The sequence below is a fragment of the Eutrigla gurnardus genome (assembly GCF_963514095.1).
Source record: "Eutrigla gurnardus genome assembly, chromosome: 22".
Taxonomy (NCBI): Eukaryota; Metazoa; Chordata; class Actinopteri; order Perciformes; family Triglidae; genus Eutrigla; species Eutrigla gurnardus.
Window position 1 is genome coordinate 9,291,091 of NC_139933.1, and position 18,730 is coordinate 9,309,820.

At 40.0% G+C, this 18,730-nt stretch overlaps 2 protein-coding genes across 2 annotated transcripts in view; both read left to right on the forward strand.

The window, feature by feature from the left end:
* Window positions 1-268: 268 nt before the first annotated feature.
* On the forward strand, window positions 269-3,735 carry LOC311008488 (uncharacterized protein; the record flags this gene model as incomplete). Its single annotated transcript, XM_084002177.1, has 7 exons — window positions 269-333; window positions 455-612; window positions 1,786-1,831; window positions 2,020-2,057; window positions 2,711-2,798; window positions 3,085-3,361; window positions 3,547-3,735. 7 exons carry the CDS (start codon window positions 269-271, stop codon window positions 3,733-3,735), a joined length of 861 nt encoding a protein of 286 aa, XP_083858303.1.
* Window positions 3,736-6,504: 2,769 nt separating this feature from the next.
* The window catches only part of lrp2b (low density lipoprotein receptor-related protein 2b), a gene marked incomplete at its 5' end in the record, with an annotated part of 34,827 nt that continues 22,601 nt past the window's right edge, over window positions 6,505-18,730 (forward strand). Inside the window, 29 exons of the mRNA XM_084002205.1 lie at window positions 6,505-6,571; window positions 7,505-7,615; window positions 7,734-7,856; window positions 8,116-8,232; window positions 8,345-8,455; window positions 9,196-9,312; window positions 9,638-9,754; window positions 10,033-10,176; window positions 10,553-10,669; window positions 10,883-11,011; window positions 11,283-11,452; window positions 11,613-11,836; window positions 12,214-12,420; window positions 12,502-12,704; window positions 13,005-13,145; window positions 13,405-13,614; window positions 13,814-14,006; window positions 14,142-14,267; window positions 14,393-14,523; window positions 14,835-14,972; window positions 15,235-15,513; window positions 15,616-15,855; window positions 16,105-16,227; window positions 16,401-16,517; window positions 16,689-17,066; window positions 17,426-17,674; window positions 17,769-17,977; window positions 18,107-18,291; window positions 18,409-18,637. Coding sequence (XP_083858331.1) covers window positions 6,505-6,571; window positions 7,505-7,615; window positions 7,734-7,856; window positions 8,116-8,232; window positions 8,345-8,455; window positions 9,196-9,312; window positions 9,638-9,754; window positions 10,033-10,176; window positions 10,553-10,669; window positions 10,883-11,011; window positions 11,283-11,452; window positions 11,613-11,836; window positions 12,214-12,420; window positions 12,502-12,704; window positions 13,005-13,145; window positions 13,405-13,614; window positions 13,814-14,006; window positions 14,142-14,267; window positions 14,393-14,523; window positions 14,835-14,972; window positions 15,235-15,513; window positions 15,616-15,855; window positions 16,105-16,227; window positions 16,401-16,517; window positions 16,689-17,066; window positions 17,426-17,674; window positions 17,769-17,977; window positions 18,107-18,291; window positions 18,409-18,637 — 4,905 coding nt within the window. The remainder of the gene's footprint in view (window positions 6,572-7,504; window positions 7,616-7,733; window positions 7,857-8,115; window positions 8,233-8,344; window positions 8,456-9,195; window positions 9,313-9,637; window positions 9,755-10,032; window positions 10,177-10,552; window positions 10,670-10,882; window positions 11,012-11,282; window positions 11,453-11,612; window positions 11,837-12,213; window positions 12,421-12,501; window positions 12,705-13,004; window positions 13,146-13,404; window positions 13,615-13,813; window positions 14,007-14,141; window positions 14,268-14,392; window positions 14,524-14,834; window positions 14,973-15,234; window positions 15,514-15,615; window positions 15,856-16,104; window positions 16,228-16,400; window positions 16,518-16,688; window positions 17,067-17,425; window positions 17,675-17,768; window positions 17,978-18,106; window positions 18,292-18,408; window positions 18,638-18,730) is intronic.

An 18,730-nucleotide genomic window follows, 5' to 3' on the forward strand; every position in this document is an offset into this window, starting at 1 on the left:
TTTTTTTTAATATCCATCATTTACTTTGCCAGGAGTGGTACATATTATTTGGATGGCACTTTCATAAGTACTTAAAGGTACTTTACATAGTAAAAAGTAGTAAAAAAAAAACCAGTATGTAACAGAAACAGTAAATGATGCATGTGGTAATGAATGTGCTATGTTGCTACACAATATCTATGATCATCACAGTCATATTGAGTTAAAGGGCTGTGCATTCCATCACATGATGACCTAAGAACAATTGTATATTTTCCCCACAACACAGATGGACACTGTTTTTAAAGACACTGAAAGTTATTCTGGATCTACAGTGCTGGAACTCCGTCAAATGTAAGTCACAATGGTGTTTACCATCTGACTGCTGACTGTGTCGAACCCACAATACACTTATAGCATATTGCACTTAATTGCAGAATATAATCATCATTAAGTGTGATTTCTGCCTAAATAGATCCAGTAAATTTCGGACAGTGTCAGATGGCGGGGTGAGTGCAACTCTAGACATCATTTTCACAGCAGATTCTGACATCAAAACAACAGACGTTACAGAGAAGTTGGACAATGCCACCAAATGTGAGGACTGTTTAATGGCAAATGCAACTTTCGATGGTAAGTTTCAAATATATACGTCAGTTTTGTATCTTGTTTGATGGTGAGATTCATCCAAGCAATGCTCAAAGAAAACAATATTGTTTTGAGGTAGAACATCATTTGAGAGTTTTGTTTTAAAATGCTGCATGCACTGTCTAAAATTAATTCAGAAATTATAGCCAAATATAGATTCATTGTTTAAAAAAAAGTAATCTTTACAAATGGTTTGGTTGCATTTGAGCCTATCCGACATTTTTGTTCATAGATGTCACAGTGAGGCTGTGAAATGTAGAACCATGTAATGCTGTGATGTTTTATGAACTGTACTCACTTTGTTTTTTTGTTGAGGCAGTGATCATTTCACTTGCTGTGATTTATAAAAAATATTGTTTTATTACATGATGAGAGGATTATTTGTGTTTCTGTTAGATAGTACTGTAACAGAGTGGTGTTACATGTGATCCAATTCTTATGTAATTACTTGAATAAATGCAACAACTATTATTTTAACAAAGCCTGTTTAGGGAATTCTTAATATGTGGGTTTAGCAGGATGTACCCATGTTTTTCAATCATCCAGCATAAGAAATATTTTATCTGTTAACAACTAAGTTTTGTTGTTGTGGAGTGTATATTTAATTTCCTCCAATGCTGATTGTTGCCGTGACACTGTAAACACTCATATTAACCTTCCTTTATTTAATCTAATATGTATTTTTAACAGCAGACATGGTGGCCTAGCGTTATCTAAAATATTTTATTCCAAAACCTTAGCATACACACTTTAGCTTTCCATTTGAGTGGCAATGGACCAAACTTCTAAAACATCGCTGTAGCATTTTAAAATACTGCCAAACTCCGATGTTCAAATCTGTTTACACGTGTAGCTACTTTTTTATTTATTTGAGTGAAGTGTACTGACTCTATCTTCCTTTGTTTCCTTCCTTTTAAAGATAAAGACCTGTGTCATAAGAATCCCTGTGATGGCAAAACGACAAAATGCCAGCCGACAGATGGATCTTTTAACTGTACCTGTTTGGAAAATTACATTGTGACGAACTTCAGTTACACACTGTGCATTGGTATGGACATTTAGTAAGACAAAGGGAGATAATATGTGTGTGTGGATGTATGTTGTATAAACTTTCTTTATCTAAACCACAAACCACCTCAACCTTTTCTACTTTTGCAGCTTGTCCCAGTGGTGAAAAAGCTCAGGATTCTAAAACATGTGTCACGTAAGTGTTTTTATATTGTATGTTCTGAAAATGTAACAAGAATGTTCTATCTCTTCTATCCAACCATACTGTGTGTTGACATTTTATGCAAATCATAGTGACAAGTTAGCGAGTGTAGAATGTGACCCATGTCTGTCGAGAGTGTGGGTATAAAACCATAAAGTGAATCATCGTTTCTCGTCTTTCAGGTGTCCGTTTGGTCAATCTGGTTTTAACTGCAATGATTGTGAGTATGCAGCATATGCATTTGAAAGTAAAGGACAAAACGACAAAAGTGAATACAAAATTTTTAACAATACACTAACTAAAAATAAGTTGTGGTTGGTCAGTAACTTAAGCTATTGATTTGATACAAAACTCCTGGCATGTCCTGGTGGAAACATAATGGCTGCTGAAACATTTAAGATCAAGAAAATTGAGATTTCGGTTAATATTAAGTAAAATATGCTTTAAGATGCTGTGTGCACTTCGAGTGCAGTTTGATTCAGGTCAATTTCATGAAGCTGAACTTCGTGCTCCTGAGTGTGCAGTGGTCTTTCATACTTGGTGTACATCAGCATATCCAGAGCATATGCATTTGGTCTGTATGAGCAGATTCTGTATCGCTCACGTGCTTGTTTGCACGGCGACTATGGTATTTTTAAATACTTCCTAAATTGCAATTTATCAGATTTCTCAGCTCCCTGTGGAGGTTTTAGAACTTTCACATGAGAACTGTGAACAGACTTTGGTGTGTGAAATCAGCAGAGCTCCTTATTGCTATGACTTTGGTTGTCCTTTATTGTGAAAAACGTAATAGAAGTAATAGAATCGAATGAATGAAAGTCGTTTCAATAGCTTAGCCTTGTTATTGATGTCCTCGTCATTGTGTTTTGTTAGCATGGAAGCTGGTGCTGGTCATCGTTGGCTCCTTGCTCGGGGGACTGCTGCTCATCACACTCATTCTTCTGCCAATAATAGCACGCAAGTGAGTTTCTCATCTATTCCATCACCCGCTGCTAGTCCTTCATTACTGCCTTTTCCATGTTTCTCACGCTACGCACAAACCTTTAGGTAAGCCATTGGATTGATTATGAACCTTTCTTATTGTGTTAAGGATGCCGGGTCTTTTTAACTTGCAATATTATTTTAGACACGTATACACGGACATCGCAGATTTTGCAAATAATGTCATAGACCAGACTATAATGCAGAAATAGAATACTAAATAGCAACAGTATAGAGTAATGTATACTTTTGTTTTATGTTGTTAGCTCCTTAAAGAAGAGCTCCAAGAAGGACAAAAGTGCAACCAGTGGGAAGCCTTACGCCAGCCACGCGCCAGCCCAGAAACCATTGGTAAACAGCAGCTTAGCCAACAGTCAGGCTGCCTCGGTTCATGGTTCAGCCAATGGCCTGTCAGGCATTGCCAATGCTGGAGTGCCTAGGATCCCAAGGGCCACAACCACCAACAGCTGGGACAGCAGGTCCAACCTTGAGATGACTCCGAGCAACAGCAGACAAAACCTGGTCCCTGTGGGGAGGAACCCAGTGAGTATTATTCTGTGTGTGTTTGATGTAACTTTGGAGAGTTACAAGGGTCAATTAAAGAAGGGGGGAAAAAAGGTTTTAGTTTCTAACAGAAATAAATAAATATTCAGCAGGATAAGAGAAATCTGGGATGTGCTTGCTTGATTTTGCACTTCTCTCATTAAGAAATTCTCTTTTCATTGTAGCGCTTCTACGACGACCGTGAAGACATGAATCCATATGCTCAGGCTCGGCCCCAGAGCAACCTCTACGCGCAGACTCGTCCCCAGAACAACCCCTATGCCCAGAATCGGCCTCAGAGCAACCCGTATGCTCAGGGCCAAGGCCAAAGCAACCCTTACTACGTGCACGATGATGGGAGACGGTTCAATTAATGAGGAAGCACAAAGGTTAATCATACACTGATATTTATACAGATCAAAAACTGGTTCGAGTTCTGCTGGAAACACCACTGAATTCTCTTCCTTATTTTGTTCTTCCACAAATAACTGTAATTTAATGACACCATTCATACAACTTTATGGTCAGAGTTGTATAAATGGAAGCAAAATGGTCTCATAGGTTTTGTGCAATGGCTGAAGAAGATGTACAGTAGTGTGAAGGTCTTTTCAAAGGTTTCTTAATACTTTTATTGTCAATCAATTGAAATATTACACTCTTAAGAATGTAATGGTTTCACTGCATTTAAACTCAGATATGAGGAGCTGTTTGATATCATGAACTTACAGATACTCATTTTGTATGTAAAATGTGTTTATGACAAGTCACAATTTTCTTTGTGAATGAGACCATTTCTTTTAATAGAATTTGATGGGTTGTTCCTCCAAATTATATGTTAGGTCCCTTCAGTATAATTTGTGTAAAATGTTTACATTGACATTGTTTGATGTTCTGTTTTGTCCAATTGAGAGTATATTTTGTTTATTTTTAACCACTTCCATGCCCAAATGATACCAAGCTGGTAAGCTGGCAACATGAACAAAATAAAATAGCAATATTTAGACATATTTTGTCACTTATTTTATTGTATTGTATTGTATTAATTTGTCTTTGTCACTCATGTCTATAAGATATTTAGTTCATTTTAACCACTAAAAGTAATAAATACCATTAAAACCTATTTTAAAATAATTTTACACTGTGATTTTTTTTGATGGACTTCTTCTTCTTCTTCTTCTTCTTCTTCTTCTTCTTCTTCTTCTTCTTCTTCTTCTTCTTCTTCTTCTTCTTCTTCTTCTTCTTCTTAATAACTGACAAATATGTCACCAGTCATTCCCACAAGAGGCTTGCATGAGATTTGATTTGGGCCCTAAATTTGCAAAATTTATTCCATAGTCTTAAATTTAACATTTATATCTGCAGTACATATTTTAGCCACATCATATTTGGAGCCTTAATGGTTTTATTGATCTGATCATTATAGCGGATATGCACCCTGTGAATACTATACTATATATATACCCTGATAATTACACCTGAATGCCTTCGGTTGATGTATACTTTTTTTAATAACTTATCAAATGCACGTCTCTTCTAAATTGCTGGTTTACCTGTTCAAGATAATATAAGTTAATGCGGAAACGGTCAGGAATATTCATTTACGCACAAATCCACTGTCTCGCGATCTATAAGGCCTTTTTGTGAATTGGCTTGCCTTGGTTTGTCATTTTGTCAAAGAAGTCTGGGAAACATTTCCCTGTACAATCTATGTAGAGGGTGCAGTGTGCTCTGCAGTCTTTTTTTTAAATGCCATTGGAGGGCGCCAAAGTTAAACAAACACAGGCAGTTGTTCAAGCGATGACTACATGGGTCAACATACAGTGTGATGCATTATGGGTTTTGTGAGCACAGGATTGTAGAGCCAAGCTTGCCAAATGTTTTTCTGCCAGTTAACTGTACTTTTAGTGACATATAATCCAAAATATTCCAGACATGTGTGTCCGTTTAAAGCAATAGTCCAAATATACTGCTAAAAATAATGAAAGGAACAGTTAAACATTTAAATCTGTCCATTTAGAAAGCACAAGAGAGTATGTACAGTATGTATCAAGTTCACCTGCTTTGGTGCAAATAAAAGTGATAACAGCTGCAATGGAGAATACAAATTATGCTGTGGTGACATAATTAGGTTATCAAGATCTCAAGCAGTTATTCAAGTGTTCCCTTAATTAAAATTAAAACATATGAAGTTAAGCTTCCGTGGCTGAGGACGGTGGTGTGGAATCTTGTTTTTTGCTGCACAGCAATATTCCAATTTAGCAGATTTACTGTGACAAGGTCACACATCATAAAATGCCATAAAGGAGCCAGTTGGAGCTGCCAATATTCAGGTTTTTTTTTTTTTTTTTTTATAGCTGCATGTACCTATGTCTTAATTATGTGGCAATGATTTGATACTAACATGCCACACACTGCTACTTTAAGTTAATGATAATCTTTTATTTTCCTCAAATAGGGTGGAATTCACAGATCTGGATTACATGCATGCAGCATACATGAGATTAAGTAATTAGAAAGATACCTGTGTGGTTGTGCAAAAAAAGATTTCTATATAAAGACACACATTTATATGAAAAATATATAGTAGTACCTCCAACCCATTACTAAAGCACCGCTATTGTACACCAATCCCTCACCTGTATGCAATGACACATTACTATCAATAATATATTTTGCAGGAATATTGTATTTGGTTGCAATTCATTAACATTGTGTTACATATGCCCAGACTTTTTCCATATACTACAATTTATGGAGGCCTACCTGTGTGTATGCTTAAAATTGTAAAACACTCAACTTAAACTGTTCTCAATGGCCCTTTATAGGATGAAAAAGGAACTATAGTCTCTGTTAATGCTGGTTTCAGCCAAAGACCTCCTACCGCATTGTTGCACAAAAATGAGTAGTTATGTTTTCTTGCTGATGTAGGCAACATACCAACAGGTAAAAGTTAATCTTAGATGAACTTTATGTGAAGGAGCAAGCCATAAAAAAAGCTGTATTACTCCATGTCACATTATTGGTCCGCTGGTTGCTCCTGGTTATACATCTCAGTACCAAACAGAGGATCATCTCCAGGCTCATTAACAGTCAGCTTTAGCATGAGTGCACACACTTTGTCAAACTAACACTGAAATTCAATTATGGGCCTTAAAGGTCTTCATCTTCTGTCTCTTCTACTGCTGTCCCAAGGAATTCAACTTGCTCAAGGTATGTGTACTCCTGTACCGATTCACAACACTAAATTGTCTAGGCACAAATATGTTAAAGCTAGTTAATGCTTGGTAATGGGATAGTGGGATTTTTTTTTTTTTTTTTTTTTGCATTATTAGTATTATTTTCCAACCCATATTGAGTTTGAGTTTTAAGGGAATTAATATTTTGTAATCATTCTCATTTTCTACCTTTACAAAATTGACAATAATCCCTGTTTGAATGGATTTGTGTAGTTAGACATCCCAATAAATTATTACATTATGAATAAAAATCATATTCCTCTGAGCAGTTTCAACAGTCAATTGTTAAAACGTACTAAATTGATTGCAATCACATATGTTGTGAAAATAATAAAAAGTAGTTTACTTAGAAGTATATTAAAAATCAAATTCACCTTAGCAAGTTTTTCAGTAGTTATGCATTAAAAAACTCTATTGGGCTTCAATTCAAAATTACATTTGATAAAATACTGAAAAGTTATAAATGCACACATGATGCAAAGTATCTCTGCAGTGTTTCAGACATAAACTATCTATTTAAATTGATGGATTGTATACTTCAAGGTCATAGGAATGTACTGCTCATTCATGGTGAAGAATTAACCATCCTTTAATGGCCAAATCACATGTTTTAAGGTTCAAATGTTGCACACAGAGTGTGGCTACGACTGTCATAAACATGGTAACTCATTTGCCAAAGAAACCGTAAAAAGTACTTTTTCCATTTTACTTTATATTTTAAACGATATTTAATGTTGTATTAAATGATATTACCCCTGTAACGTAAACCATACAGGTTAAGTCCACATCACAAACATAAAAGTGTGATTGATGAAAGTTGTTTTAAAACCATCCCCCTGTCTGTCTGTCTGTCTGTCTGTCTGTCTGTCTGTCTGTCTGTCTGTCTGTCTGTCTGTGTTTTCTGCAGGAAGTTGCAGCAGTGGGGAATTTCAGTGCACGAGTGGACAATGCATCAACATAGGTTGGAGGTGTGATGGGACTAAAGACTGCACAGATGACTCAGATGAGCTAAACTGTCGTGAGTATCACTGGTTTTTATAAAGTGACTTTATAAATTCATCACACAGACACACACATGAAAGTATGTGTGAAATTCTGTTATATGTAAACTTGAATTGTTTTGTTCTTGGCGGCAGCACCTCCGTCATGCACCTCGCAGGAATTTAAGTGTGTGACGAGCGGAGAATGCATCTCTTTGGGATTCGTCTGTGATGGAGAAGAAGACTGCATTGACGGCTCAGATGAACAAAGAACCTGTGGTAATCGGAGTGGTTGTTTATGTAGTTGTAAAACCAATTGACCCGACCTTATGAGATATTTCCTTTATTAGTTCAGTAATAAACAGATTTCTGTTATTTCCTTCTTCCAATATTTTTTTGTTCTTTGCTCTCCATGTCAGATTGGTGAAAGTATCAAACTTACAATACATCAAATTATATAGTACATCAAATTGCAAGTCTAATTTCCAGGTTATCGTTGAATTTTGAAACCAAACTCACCCATACGCTCTTCGTTCAGGTGGACGGACCTGCAGCCCAGACCAGTTCACCTGCCAGGAGGGCCAGTGTATCCCCAGCAAATACAGATGTGACCATGTAAAGGACTGTGTGGACAACTCTGATGAGAACAACTGCAGTAAGACATTTAGGCGCTGTAATCGATGTCAATCTAGAATTCCAAATGCTGACACATGGTCAGATACTTTTGTTTACCAATTGATTGTGGGGTTTTTTTTTTTTTTTTGCAGATTATCCACGTTGCACTGAGAAGACATGTGCTAATGGTGCCTGTTACAACAACTCCCAGAATTGCAATGGGCTGCAGGACTGCAGAGATGGCTCCGATGAATTCAACTGCAGTGAGTAGATGAGACTTACAGCAAACTTCAATGTTTAAATAGCAGTGAGAGTTTTTTCACCAATGCTTCAGAATAGCCTATAAAATATAATAAAAGGGCTTTCTGTGCAACACTTGATAGACATTTTATTTCTATTTTTTCTTCTTTATATTATCTAAGTAAATTTCCTTGTACATGAATTCATACTTGGCCAAATAAATTTGATTCTTAAGATGATACCGTAGAGCGGTGATGTTGTAACTGTTTTACTGGGGTGAAAAAACCCTGCCCGGCTGTAAAATAAATGACCGGCATCTTATTTTCTATAATATTTTCTATCACAGCAGATTTGTATTTTTCTTGTGTTTTAAGAGGACTGTTCAGAAAGCATCTTTGATGTAATATAGGAGGGAGAATGTCACTTCCGGCCACCATCTTTTTTTAATTTAAGTTAGTTAGTAAAAATTAAATCTCAACTAACGGTAAGGTAAGAATTATTATTGAGCACAATGATGTATTGAAGTGAAGTGTTATTATTCCAGCTAACCTGGGAACACCTTTAAAACAAACTTATTTTTGACGGCAGCTAGCATAGCTTGAATACACCGTTAGCTAGCTAGCTAACGTAAACGCGCAGTGCTGGCTACGGGCACAAACTGACTCATTGTTCCTCTGACTAACCGTTTTCTGGGCAACAGCGATATTGTAACGTTAACGTTGCAGGTATGACCACTTCTAAATTCAGTCTGTATTAATTTCAGCGACACAGCACTGTCTTCTTCACCAGTATCAGTGCGCAAATGGCGTCTGTATCCCTCGACCCTTCGTGTGTGACCACTGGGACGACTGTGGGGACAACAGCGACGAGCAAGGTTGTGGTAAGGATGAAGGGACTTAACGAAACTTAATCATTTCTGAATTCATCCCGGTCACCTTAAATCGCAATACGTGTTTCAAGAGGACATGGTTGAAAGTGTTATGCTGTCAAAACAGAAAGGGAAGCAATGCAATCCCGAGACACCAAATTCAGCAGTTTGATTCAATGGAATTAATTCTCTAAATATTCAATTTTGAAGCTATAAAAAGGCCTTAAAACATAAAAACACCAATCAGAAATTACATTTTGGGAAAAGTGTTGATTTTAAAACGTAAAGTTGGTTGGAAACCAGAATAAATGTGTCTCCTTTCTAATGATTTATTAAGCGTACCAGAGCTGTAGCGGTGGTGAGTTCACGTGTTCCAGTGGCCGTTGTATTCCTCAGCGCTGGGTGTGTGACCATTTCAATGACTGCGGGGACCACAGCGATGAGAGAGGATGTGGTGAGAAAACTTGCTTTTTACACATGGTCTAACAGTTTAAACCTTCAATATTAACATAATGAATTATTAAAGAGCATTGCATAAGAGTGGGTGCTCTATAGTATAACTGGGAGGTTTCATTCAGAAACGGTATGAGGAACAAGTTACACATTATTGCTGAAAGTAATTGAACAACACATTTTCAAAATAGAAACCTGCCTTTTACACAACTTAAGGAGTGGCATTATGTGGAAGTACATATCGTTTGTAATATAACCACATGTGTTTGTGTTTTTTAGACAGTAACTCTCGAGACTGTTACCCCGGTGAGTGGGGCTGCCCAGGCTCCAGTGTATGCATACCAGTGGGCAAAGTGTGTGACGACAAACCTGACTGTCCTGGAGGAACAGATGAGACTAATTCCACAGCACAGCAAACCTGCAGTAAGTCACACGGATTGTAATGTTTCACATGGGCTTGAGAAACCTTCACATGTAAGTCGCAAAGCTTTGCGCATTCATAGGGCTATAAATGTAGGTGCATTATAGTGTGTTGCACTCATAAATGTTGCTCAGAAGTCAGATGTTGAGACTGTGATATGATACATCCGCCTTACTTATTGCTGCCTTTCACACAAGCCTGGTTTAAGATTAACTTGGGGGCAAACACGCATGGCCTTAAGACTCCGTTGACGACAGCTATAATACTTGTCACGTTAGAGATAACGATGCTTGGCAGACAAAGCTGATCCCAAATAAAAAACATAATCTGCATCCTAAATCCGACCATGATGTTGATTTATGTGATTTTTATTCACAGGCCTGGAACGGTGCTCCACCTTGAGTTGTGAGTTCCTCTGTCATCCGTCTCCTCAGGGAGGCACCTGCTACTGTCCCGATGGTTTCACTGTAGCCAATGACAGCCGATCCTGTGTAGGTGAGTGCCGTATTTCATAATGTTTTTTGAAATGAAAAACAAGAACACCTTGGTTGGAATACGGTGTTTGATGGTAGGTGGATTATTATCTGTCTTTTTTTATTTTAGTTTAAAAAAGTATACATTTGGGCTTTTGATGAAGTGAACAGTGATTTTAGTCATTTTGTCCTGCTTTTAACATGAGAAAACATGTCCGTTTGTCCTCTCACCCAGACTACAATGACTGTCAAATCTGGGGGATCTGCGATCAGCTGTGTGAAGATCGTCCTGGGACACACCACTGTAGCTGTGCTGATGGATACTTCTTGGAGCAGGGTCATGTCTGCAAAGCCAACGTGTCAGGTACAGGGAGTCACACATCAGGCAGTAGCTTCATTCCATATGCATATATAATCAGTGGGGTGTTTTAAAGATCAATATGTTATAGTTAAGGCAACAATAACTTAAAGTGACCATGCAATCTCTGGCGTGTTGCTCATCATTTTCTTTTTCTACCATAACATTTACTAAAAGTTCATTTTTTCTTAGCAAGTCAATGGTTTTCTAAAATCTGTATATTTTGTCTGATTTTTATCAAATATCTAAGATATGTTGTGTGTTTTGTGTTATGCAGCTGGACTGCCAAAGCTCATTTTCACCAATGGGGGAGATGTGATGATGGCTGATATACACGGACGCTTTGTCAGAACTCTGGTGCCGTCTCAGGGCAAAGGTTATGCTGTCGGGGTGGCATATCACTGGCACAGCAACACAGTCTTCTGGAGCGATACATATACCAAAAAGGTCAGCCTGGATTACTGTGATGACAGTAGTCTTTCCCCTCACGTTTTTAATACGGTTGCAAAACACCAGCTGTATCCGAACTGCACCACTATAGTTCAGCAGCAATATTTGCTCTTAGTTGAGTTGGGAAGAAAAGCTCACTACTCTTAAACCCTTCCAGGTGTACTCTGCCAACTACAACGGGGGTAACATTCAGGAGGTTCTGACTGCTGCAGTCCAGAGTGTCCAGAACCTCGCAGTGGACTGGATCAACTTCAAACTCTACGTCTTAGAGGCCACGATGGAGCGTATTGACATGTGCGACTTCGATGGACGGAATCGGGTCACGCTGGTGGCTGAAAACCTGGAGACTCCTCATGGCCTTGTCCTGGACCCTACAGTGGGGTGTGTATTAATGCTTCAGTCTTTCAAAGATGCTTCTGAAGTTGCTGAGAATGTCATGAGCTGTGTGATTTTAATAAGATAATGCTGGCTGTTTAAATGAAACTTAAATGATGCAGTGTAGTAAATGCTGGTCCAAAGTCTGCTCATTTGTCAGGGATGACGTGTTTACTTGTTGTCATCATCATTTACGCTTATCAGATAGGTGTTCTTCATGGTAAAATACAAAGAAAATCTATGACAATTCTACAAGATTTCAAGTCCTGTTAAAGAACCCTATAGTTCTATTATACCCCAAGTTTTTATAGCCACTTGACCTGGCATCATATAGCTTGTACAGCATCCCTTTAAGTCTTTATTGTTTGTTTCTTTGTTTCTAGCTACATGTTCTTCACAGACAAGGGTGTCGCGAGTGAGCACATGAAGCTTGAACGTGCCTTTATGGATGGCAGTAATCGCGTAGAGCTGGTAAAGAGCAGGCTCGGCACCCCAACGGGTATTACCCTAGATATCATCACCCAGAGGGTCTACTGGTCCGACAGCCACTTTGACACAGTGGAGACTGTTACTTACACTGGTTTGGACAGGTAAAAGTTGCACTGAAAATTGTTGGAACTCATTACGTCTCCCTACCTGTAGAATAACTTTAAGCTGCCGTTGTTTCCCAGGAAAATCGTGCTCAATGGTGGAACCCAGGCTCCACATCCTTTTGGAATTGCAGTGTTTGAAAACCACATATTCTTCACTGACTGGACTAAGATGGGCGTGGTGAGGGCCAACCGGTTCAACGGCAGCAACCCAGCACTCCTCTATCGTACTGCAAAGCGACCAGGCCACGTTGCAGTCTCTCACACCGCCCTGCAACCTGTTGGTAAGGAGGACTTCCCTTCCAAAATGTAACAAGTTATACCAAGTTCTGTAGACAGAGATGTCCCAGTGTTTCTGCTGCTGGCATAGATTCCTGAATTCCTTTCTACTTTTCCTGTCATTGCTTGGTAACTAATTTGTTTAGTATTATAAGGAACCCACTCTTTCCCTTTGTTTAACACCATATCCATTCTCAATCTCATTTGTTGTGTTTATGAATTAATACTAAACATGGATGAATACTACACCAATATGAAACACAAGAGTGCTGCTGTAAAATGATCACCTCTGTTATGTCCTTCAGTGATGAACCCTTGTGGCAGACACAACGGTGGTTGTCAGCAGATCTGTGTGTTGAGTCACCGCTCTGACAACGGCGGACTGGGCTTCCGCTGCAAGTGTCGCCATGGTTACGACCTGCACCCCGATCGTCGGACCTGCTTTAGTGAGTTTGCCTCATGAAAATCAGTCTGCTATTCAGTTAGCAATATTCTCCATGTTTTGCTGATCATAAAACTATGAATTCAGTTTACAATATTCTATTCTATGATAGCTTGCATACAAATTAAGTTCCATCATTGAGATTACCTGTAGGTTTGCATCCCATTTAAGCCATAATGTACATAAAACTACTATCAAAAAACAGTGAAACATTCAGAAATATATTGTTTTGTAATCACTCCTGCTCACCACTCTTTAAACAGAGGTAAAGGACTACTTGTTGCTGGCCACCTCTCTTGGGGTGCGGGGAATCCCACTGAACCTTTCCCTCCAGGAGGACATCACCCTGCCCCTCACGGGGCTAGGGACGTCTTTCTCTGGCTCTGCCGTGGAGTTTGACGGCAGTGAGGAAGCCCTTTTCTACAACGACAGGTCCAGAGGCCTCGTCTATAAGTCCAACCTCAATGGCACTGGTGAATTTTTTTATTTTATTTGTGTTATATAGCACCATTACCCTGGCACTAAGTGAGATCACATTTAAAATACATGTTCTTTCTGTTGTTAAGGTAATTTGTATAGGATATAATCAGAGTATAACATTTTGCCTTTCAAGACTATTCTAAATCCTGTCTGTCATACATCAGCACATTGATTTTCTGTATGCATTTTCAGTCCAACAGATTTTGACAGGCTACAGAGTGGGAACGATCGACGCCATGGCCTACGACTGGACCTCCAAAGTCTTGTTTTGGACCACAAGCACCTACAAGACGGTGGTGGCCTTCAGAGTCACAGACAAGTCTAGACGAGACATTGTGACGGGAATTAGGAACCCAAAAGGAATTGCAGTGCATCCCAGTGCTGGGTGAGTGCAAAAAATTGTCATGTGTAGATATCGGAGGGAAAATGCTGCTCTGAGGACGTTTCAGTTCATTTTTATTTTTAATCGCCACGCAACATATCTGCCCTCTTTTGTGTCTAATCGACTGTTGATCCACAGCTACTTGTTTTGGTCGGACTGGTACCGTCCAGCGGTCATAATGAGGAGCTTCACTGATGGCAGCAATGCTGTTCCTCTGGTCAACACCACGCTGGGATGGCCGTATGGACTTTCTGTTGACTATGTGTAAGCGTGGTTCACTTAAGTGAACAATTCTCAGGCTTCTTCAAGGGATAAAAGAAAGTATGTTGTGTGAAGCACAATATTCCGTTATATTTACTGGTTGATTCCTTGTGATTGGTCTCCCACAGGATGGACAGGTTGTACTGGGTGGATTCCCAGTTGGACCAGATCGGTCACATTGGCATCCAAGGATACGACAGACAGACGTTTACCAACATTGGCCAGATCACTCAACCCTACTCCCTGACAATTTATTCCGGTAGGTTTGTCTCTCCTCATGACTCCCACTATTTATATATTACACTTAAACATAGGCAGATAAAAATTTTACTTTTTTTGGAGTTTCAATTTTAGATTTCAGTGGTGGGGCTGCATAGGATTGTTTCCGACTCATGTGATCCAAACATTTCCAATAACTCCAGATAATTATAATATAATGGACAGAAGCTTAATTCTTAAATCCTCATTGAACCTTTCAATGTAAATAAGTGAGCCCTTATACTTTGCGAATGTGTTTTTAGTACCTTTGCTATACTTTCTTTTCATGCTGAACCATCTTTTTCTTTTTAGACTACCTGTATGTGTCTGATACGAGGACCAGAGCGGTATTTGAGATGAGGAAGAGGGATGGAGGAGGAAACATTATAATCAGACAAGGAGTCACTGGCATCATGAATGTTAAGGCCTACACAGCTGACCTCCACAGCAGTAAGTTCACACACACACACACACACAGTCCGACAGTAACTAATGCAGAATAGTAAGTAAAAGCCAAATCTTTGACAGTTTAAATAACTGTGTGTATGAACAGCATTGAGAGGAGTTGACTGCTAGTAGGCAGGAAGAGCAGTGACATAACGGATCTAGAAAACCAGAATAATCAACGACTACAGGGCCAGGGCGATAGCTGTGCTGTGAGTCAGCCAGATATAATAATCCAGATAAAAACCCACCGTCATCCATCTGACAGCGTTCACCAGCCGCTGCAATGTGGTGTCCAACGGGCTCTGCAGCCACTTCTGTTTCCCGACTCCCTCCTTCAGTCGAGTGTGCGGCTGTCCGTACGGCATGAAGCTCCAAGACAACCAGAGGGACTGCATCAAGGACGATTCTGTTCCCCCACCTGACAACAGCTGTGGCACGTACGCCTTCGAGTGTGACGAAGGACGTTGCAGGCCCAACTCCTACATCTGTGATGGAATCGCCGATTGCATCGATAAGACCGATGAGGTCAACTGCACAGATTCAGGTGAATGTCTATTATAATGTAAATGTGTGTGTTTGAGGAGTAGCGGAAGGAAATGATTGAGACTGTATTAATCCCCTGAGCTGCCTCGTGTATCTTTACAAGGTGCGACCTGCTCCCCACGAGCGTTCACCTGCAACAACAAGCACTGCATCATGAACGGGTGGCGCTGCGATGGCATGGACGACTGCGGCGATGGCTCGGATGAAATCAACTGTCCTACTCGTCTCCCTACCACCTGTTCCACCAGCTATTTCACCTGCAATAACAACAGGTGTATTTCTAAAGGGTGGGTGTGTGACGGTGACAATGACTGCGGCGACGGCTCTGATGAACACAACTGCAGTAAGTATGTGGGGACTGCCTCTCCTCGTGACTCCCGCTTATTCTAGTGAATACTTTTAGAGTTTGCTTTTAGATTCCAGTATTGGGGCTGGATCATTTTATTCTACTTGAGGTCTTTGTTTTTGTTTTTTTGTTTTTTTTGCGTTGATGACAGAGTGAAGCTAATTTTTGGTCTTGGACAGAAGTCGACTTTTAGCTTTGTCATGTTTGTCATGTGACATTACTTTAAGCTGTACCTGTAATTGACAGATTCAACCATTACTACATGCGCTCCTTCCTACTTCCTGTGTCCCGACCACCGCTGCATCCACAACTCCTACGTGTGTGATGGAGACCAGGACTGCCTGGATGGCTCTGATGAGAGAAACTGTGGTAGGAACCACTGTAATTTACATCTTTATTGTGTTCTGTTGTGTTTATCTTATTAATTTGTGTAAGACAGACAAAAATTAAAATTAAAATACCTCTTTTTTTTAATTGAGTTTTCATTTTTTCACATTTTTCCCTTATCTTTTACCTCTTATTTTTCTCCTTTTCACCTGAAGAGTTCGCCTGTGACTCCTATGAGTTTGCCTGTGCCAGTGGGGACCAGTGTGTCACGAAGAGTTATCAGTGCGATGGCGTTTTTGACTGCAGGGACCATTCTGATGAGCGAGACTGTCGTAAGTAACACCGACTGGCGATATAACGAATGCAATTGTGAAAGAAAATGATTATTTACCTGAATGAAAATAAATACACATTACACCTCTGTCTTGATGTTCACTCTTCCAGGTTCAGAGAAAGCGCTTTCATTTTGAAAAGTAATTTTAAAATCTTTGTTGCTCCGCCAGCCACTCGAGGTCCAGGTCTCTGCCATAATGACGAGTTTCAGTGCCAGTCCGATGGTTTCTGCATACCAGATGGGTGGGAGTGTGACAACCATCCAGACTGTGAGGATGGATCCGATGAACACAACTCCTGCCCGCCTATCACCTGCAGACCCAACTATTTCCAGTGTACCAACAAGTTGTGCATCCCGAGAGGCTGGTTGTGCGATGGCGACAATGACTGCCGGGACATGAGTGACGAAGAGAACTGCCCCACCCCTCCATTTAGTTGCCCCTCTGGACAGTGGCAGTGCCCCACCGACCAGCAGTGCATTGACCTGGAAAAGGTGTGCAACGGCCAGAGGGACTGCCCCAATGGAGCAGATGAGTCACCTATGTGCAGTGAGTTGTTAAAACGCCATGCATTATATATCATGTTTAAGCCTCAGCAAAAGGTATTGCTACAAAAACAGAATAAATCAAAGTATGTTGTTGTTTGAATAATCATACTAATAATAACAATAATAATAATCGTAATAATATGAAAAAAAAGAATACAACAACATATCAAATAAACTTTTGTCAAAAAAAATAAATTTAAAAGACAGGATATTTGAACAAACGTAACACAATTTAACGAGAATGAAAAAGAAACGTGACATAACATAACGGAAGTCAAAGCAAAAGTTAGCAGAAACAAATACAGCACAATGTCTTAATGAATGCACAATACTCACTCACTGGCATGTTATTTGATGAAGATCAAGACGACTGTGTACTGAACAACGGGGGCTGCAGTAACGGCTGTGTCCAAGGACCATTTGGGGCTCAGTGCACCTGTCCAACAGGATTTCAGCTCCTCAACGACTCCAAGACCTGTGATGACGTCAACGAGTGTCTGATACCAGGTTTCTGCAGCCAGCAGTGCTACAATGAGAGAGGAGGGTTCAGGTGCTACTGCTCATACGGTTACCTCCTAGAGCCTGATGGTCGCACCTGCAAAGCTACAGGTAAGCAACAAATATTACAATTCAACAATACGGAATTGATGTTATAAAACAAAACAAACACCTAAACCTGTCTATCCTGTGTTTCTGCCCTTAGATCCACAAGCAGCTGTACTTCTGGTTGCCAAGCGAAGCCAGATCATCGCCACCCGGATCAACATGAGACCCCCCCAGATGCGTCCAGTGGTCAGCGGTTCAAGCATAGTGACCGTGGACTTTGATCGCGTGACTTCCAGAATCTACTGGGCCGATGCCTCACAGAAGAAGATATGGAGTGCCTATCAGAATGGCACCGAAAGAAAGGAAGTAAGATGCGTTAAAGCAAGAGATTTCAACCGTTGGTCCCAAAGTTTCTCCTTGAGGAGAATTTGAATATAGTGTTGCTGCTGTACAGCAACACAAATACACATACATTAAACTGAGCTGTTGTTCTAGGTCTTCTCCACTGGTCTGATGGTACCAGAGAGTATAGCTGTGGACTGGGTGGGTCGGAACCTTTATTGGACTGACTCTGTCCTGGAGAACATTGAGGTCTCCTCTTTGGACGGTCGCTTTCGGAAAGTCCTCCTCACCAAGAACGTCACCAGCCCACGGGGACTGGTTTTAGACCCCCGCAACCAGTAAGTAGGGACTCCTTGGGAGAAAATGACGTGGGCATTTAGATGGTTTTTAATTTGCTTTTACATTCCTGTCTTTTTAATTTTATGTTAAGCTTATTACACTGTCATTCCTCCCAGCACCAACCTGATGTTCTGGTCAGACTGGGGTCAGAACCCCAGGATCGAGCGGGCATACATGGATGGATCCATGAGACAAGTCATTGTCAGCACTAAGCTGTACTGGCCAAATGGCCTGGCCCTGGACTACACCACCCGCAGGGTCTACTTTGCTGACGCCTACCTCAAATACATTGACTACTGTGACTACGATGGTAATAACCGCCATCAGGTGATGGCAAGTGACATGGTAGGTTTAGTTTGATTCAGTTGCTTGGGAAAGAAACAAAGGCGCCAAATTTATCATTTATTTATGTTTTCTTTTTTTTAAAACATGATCCGT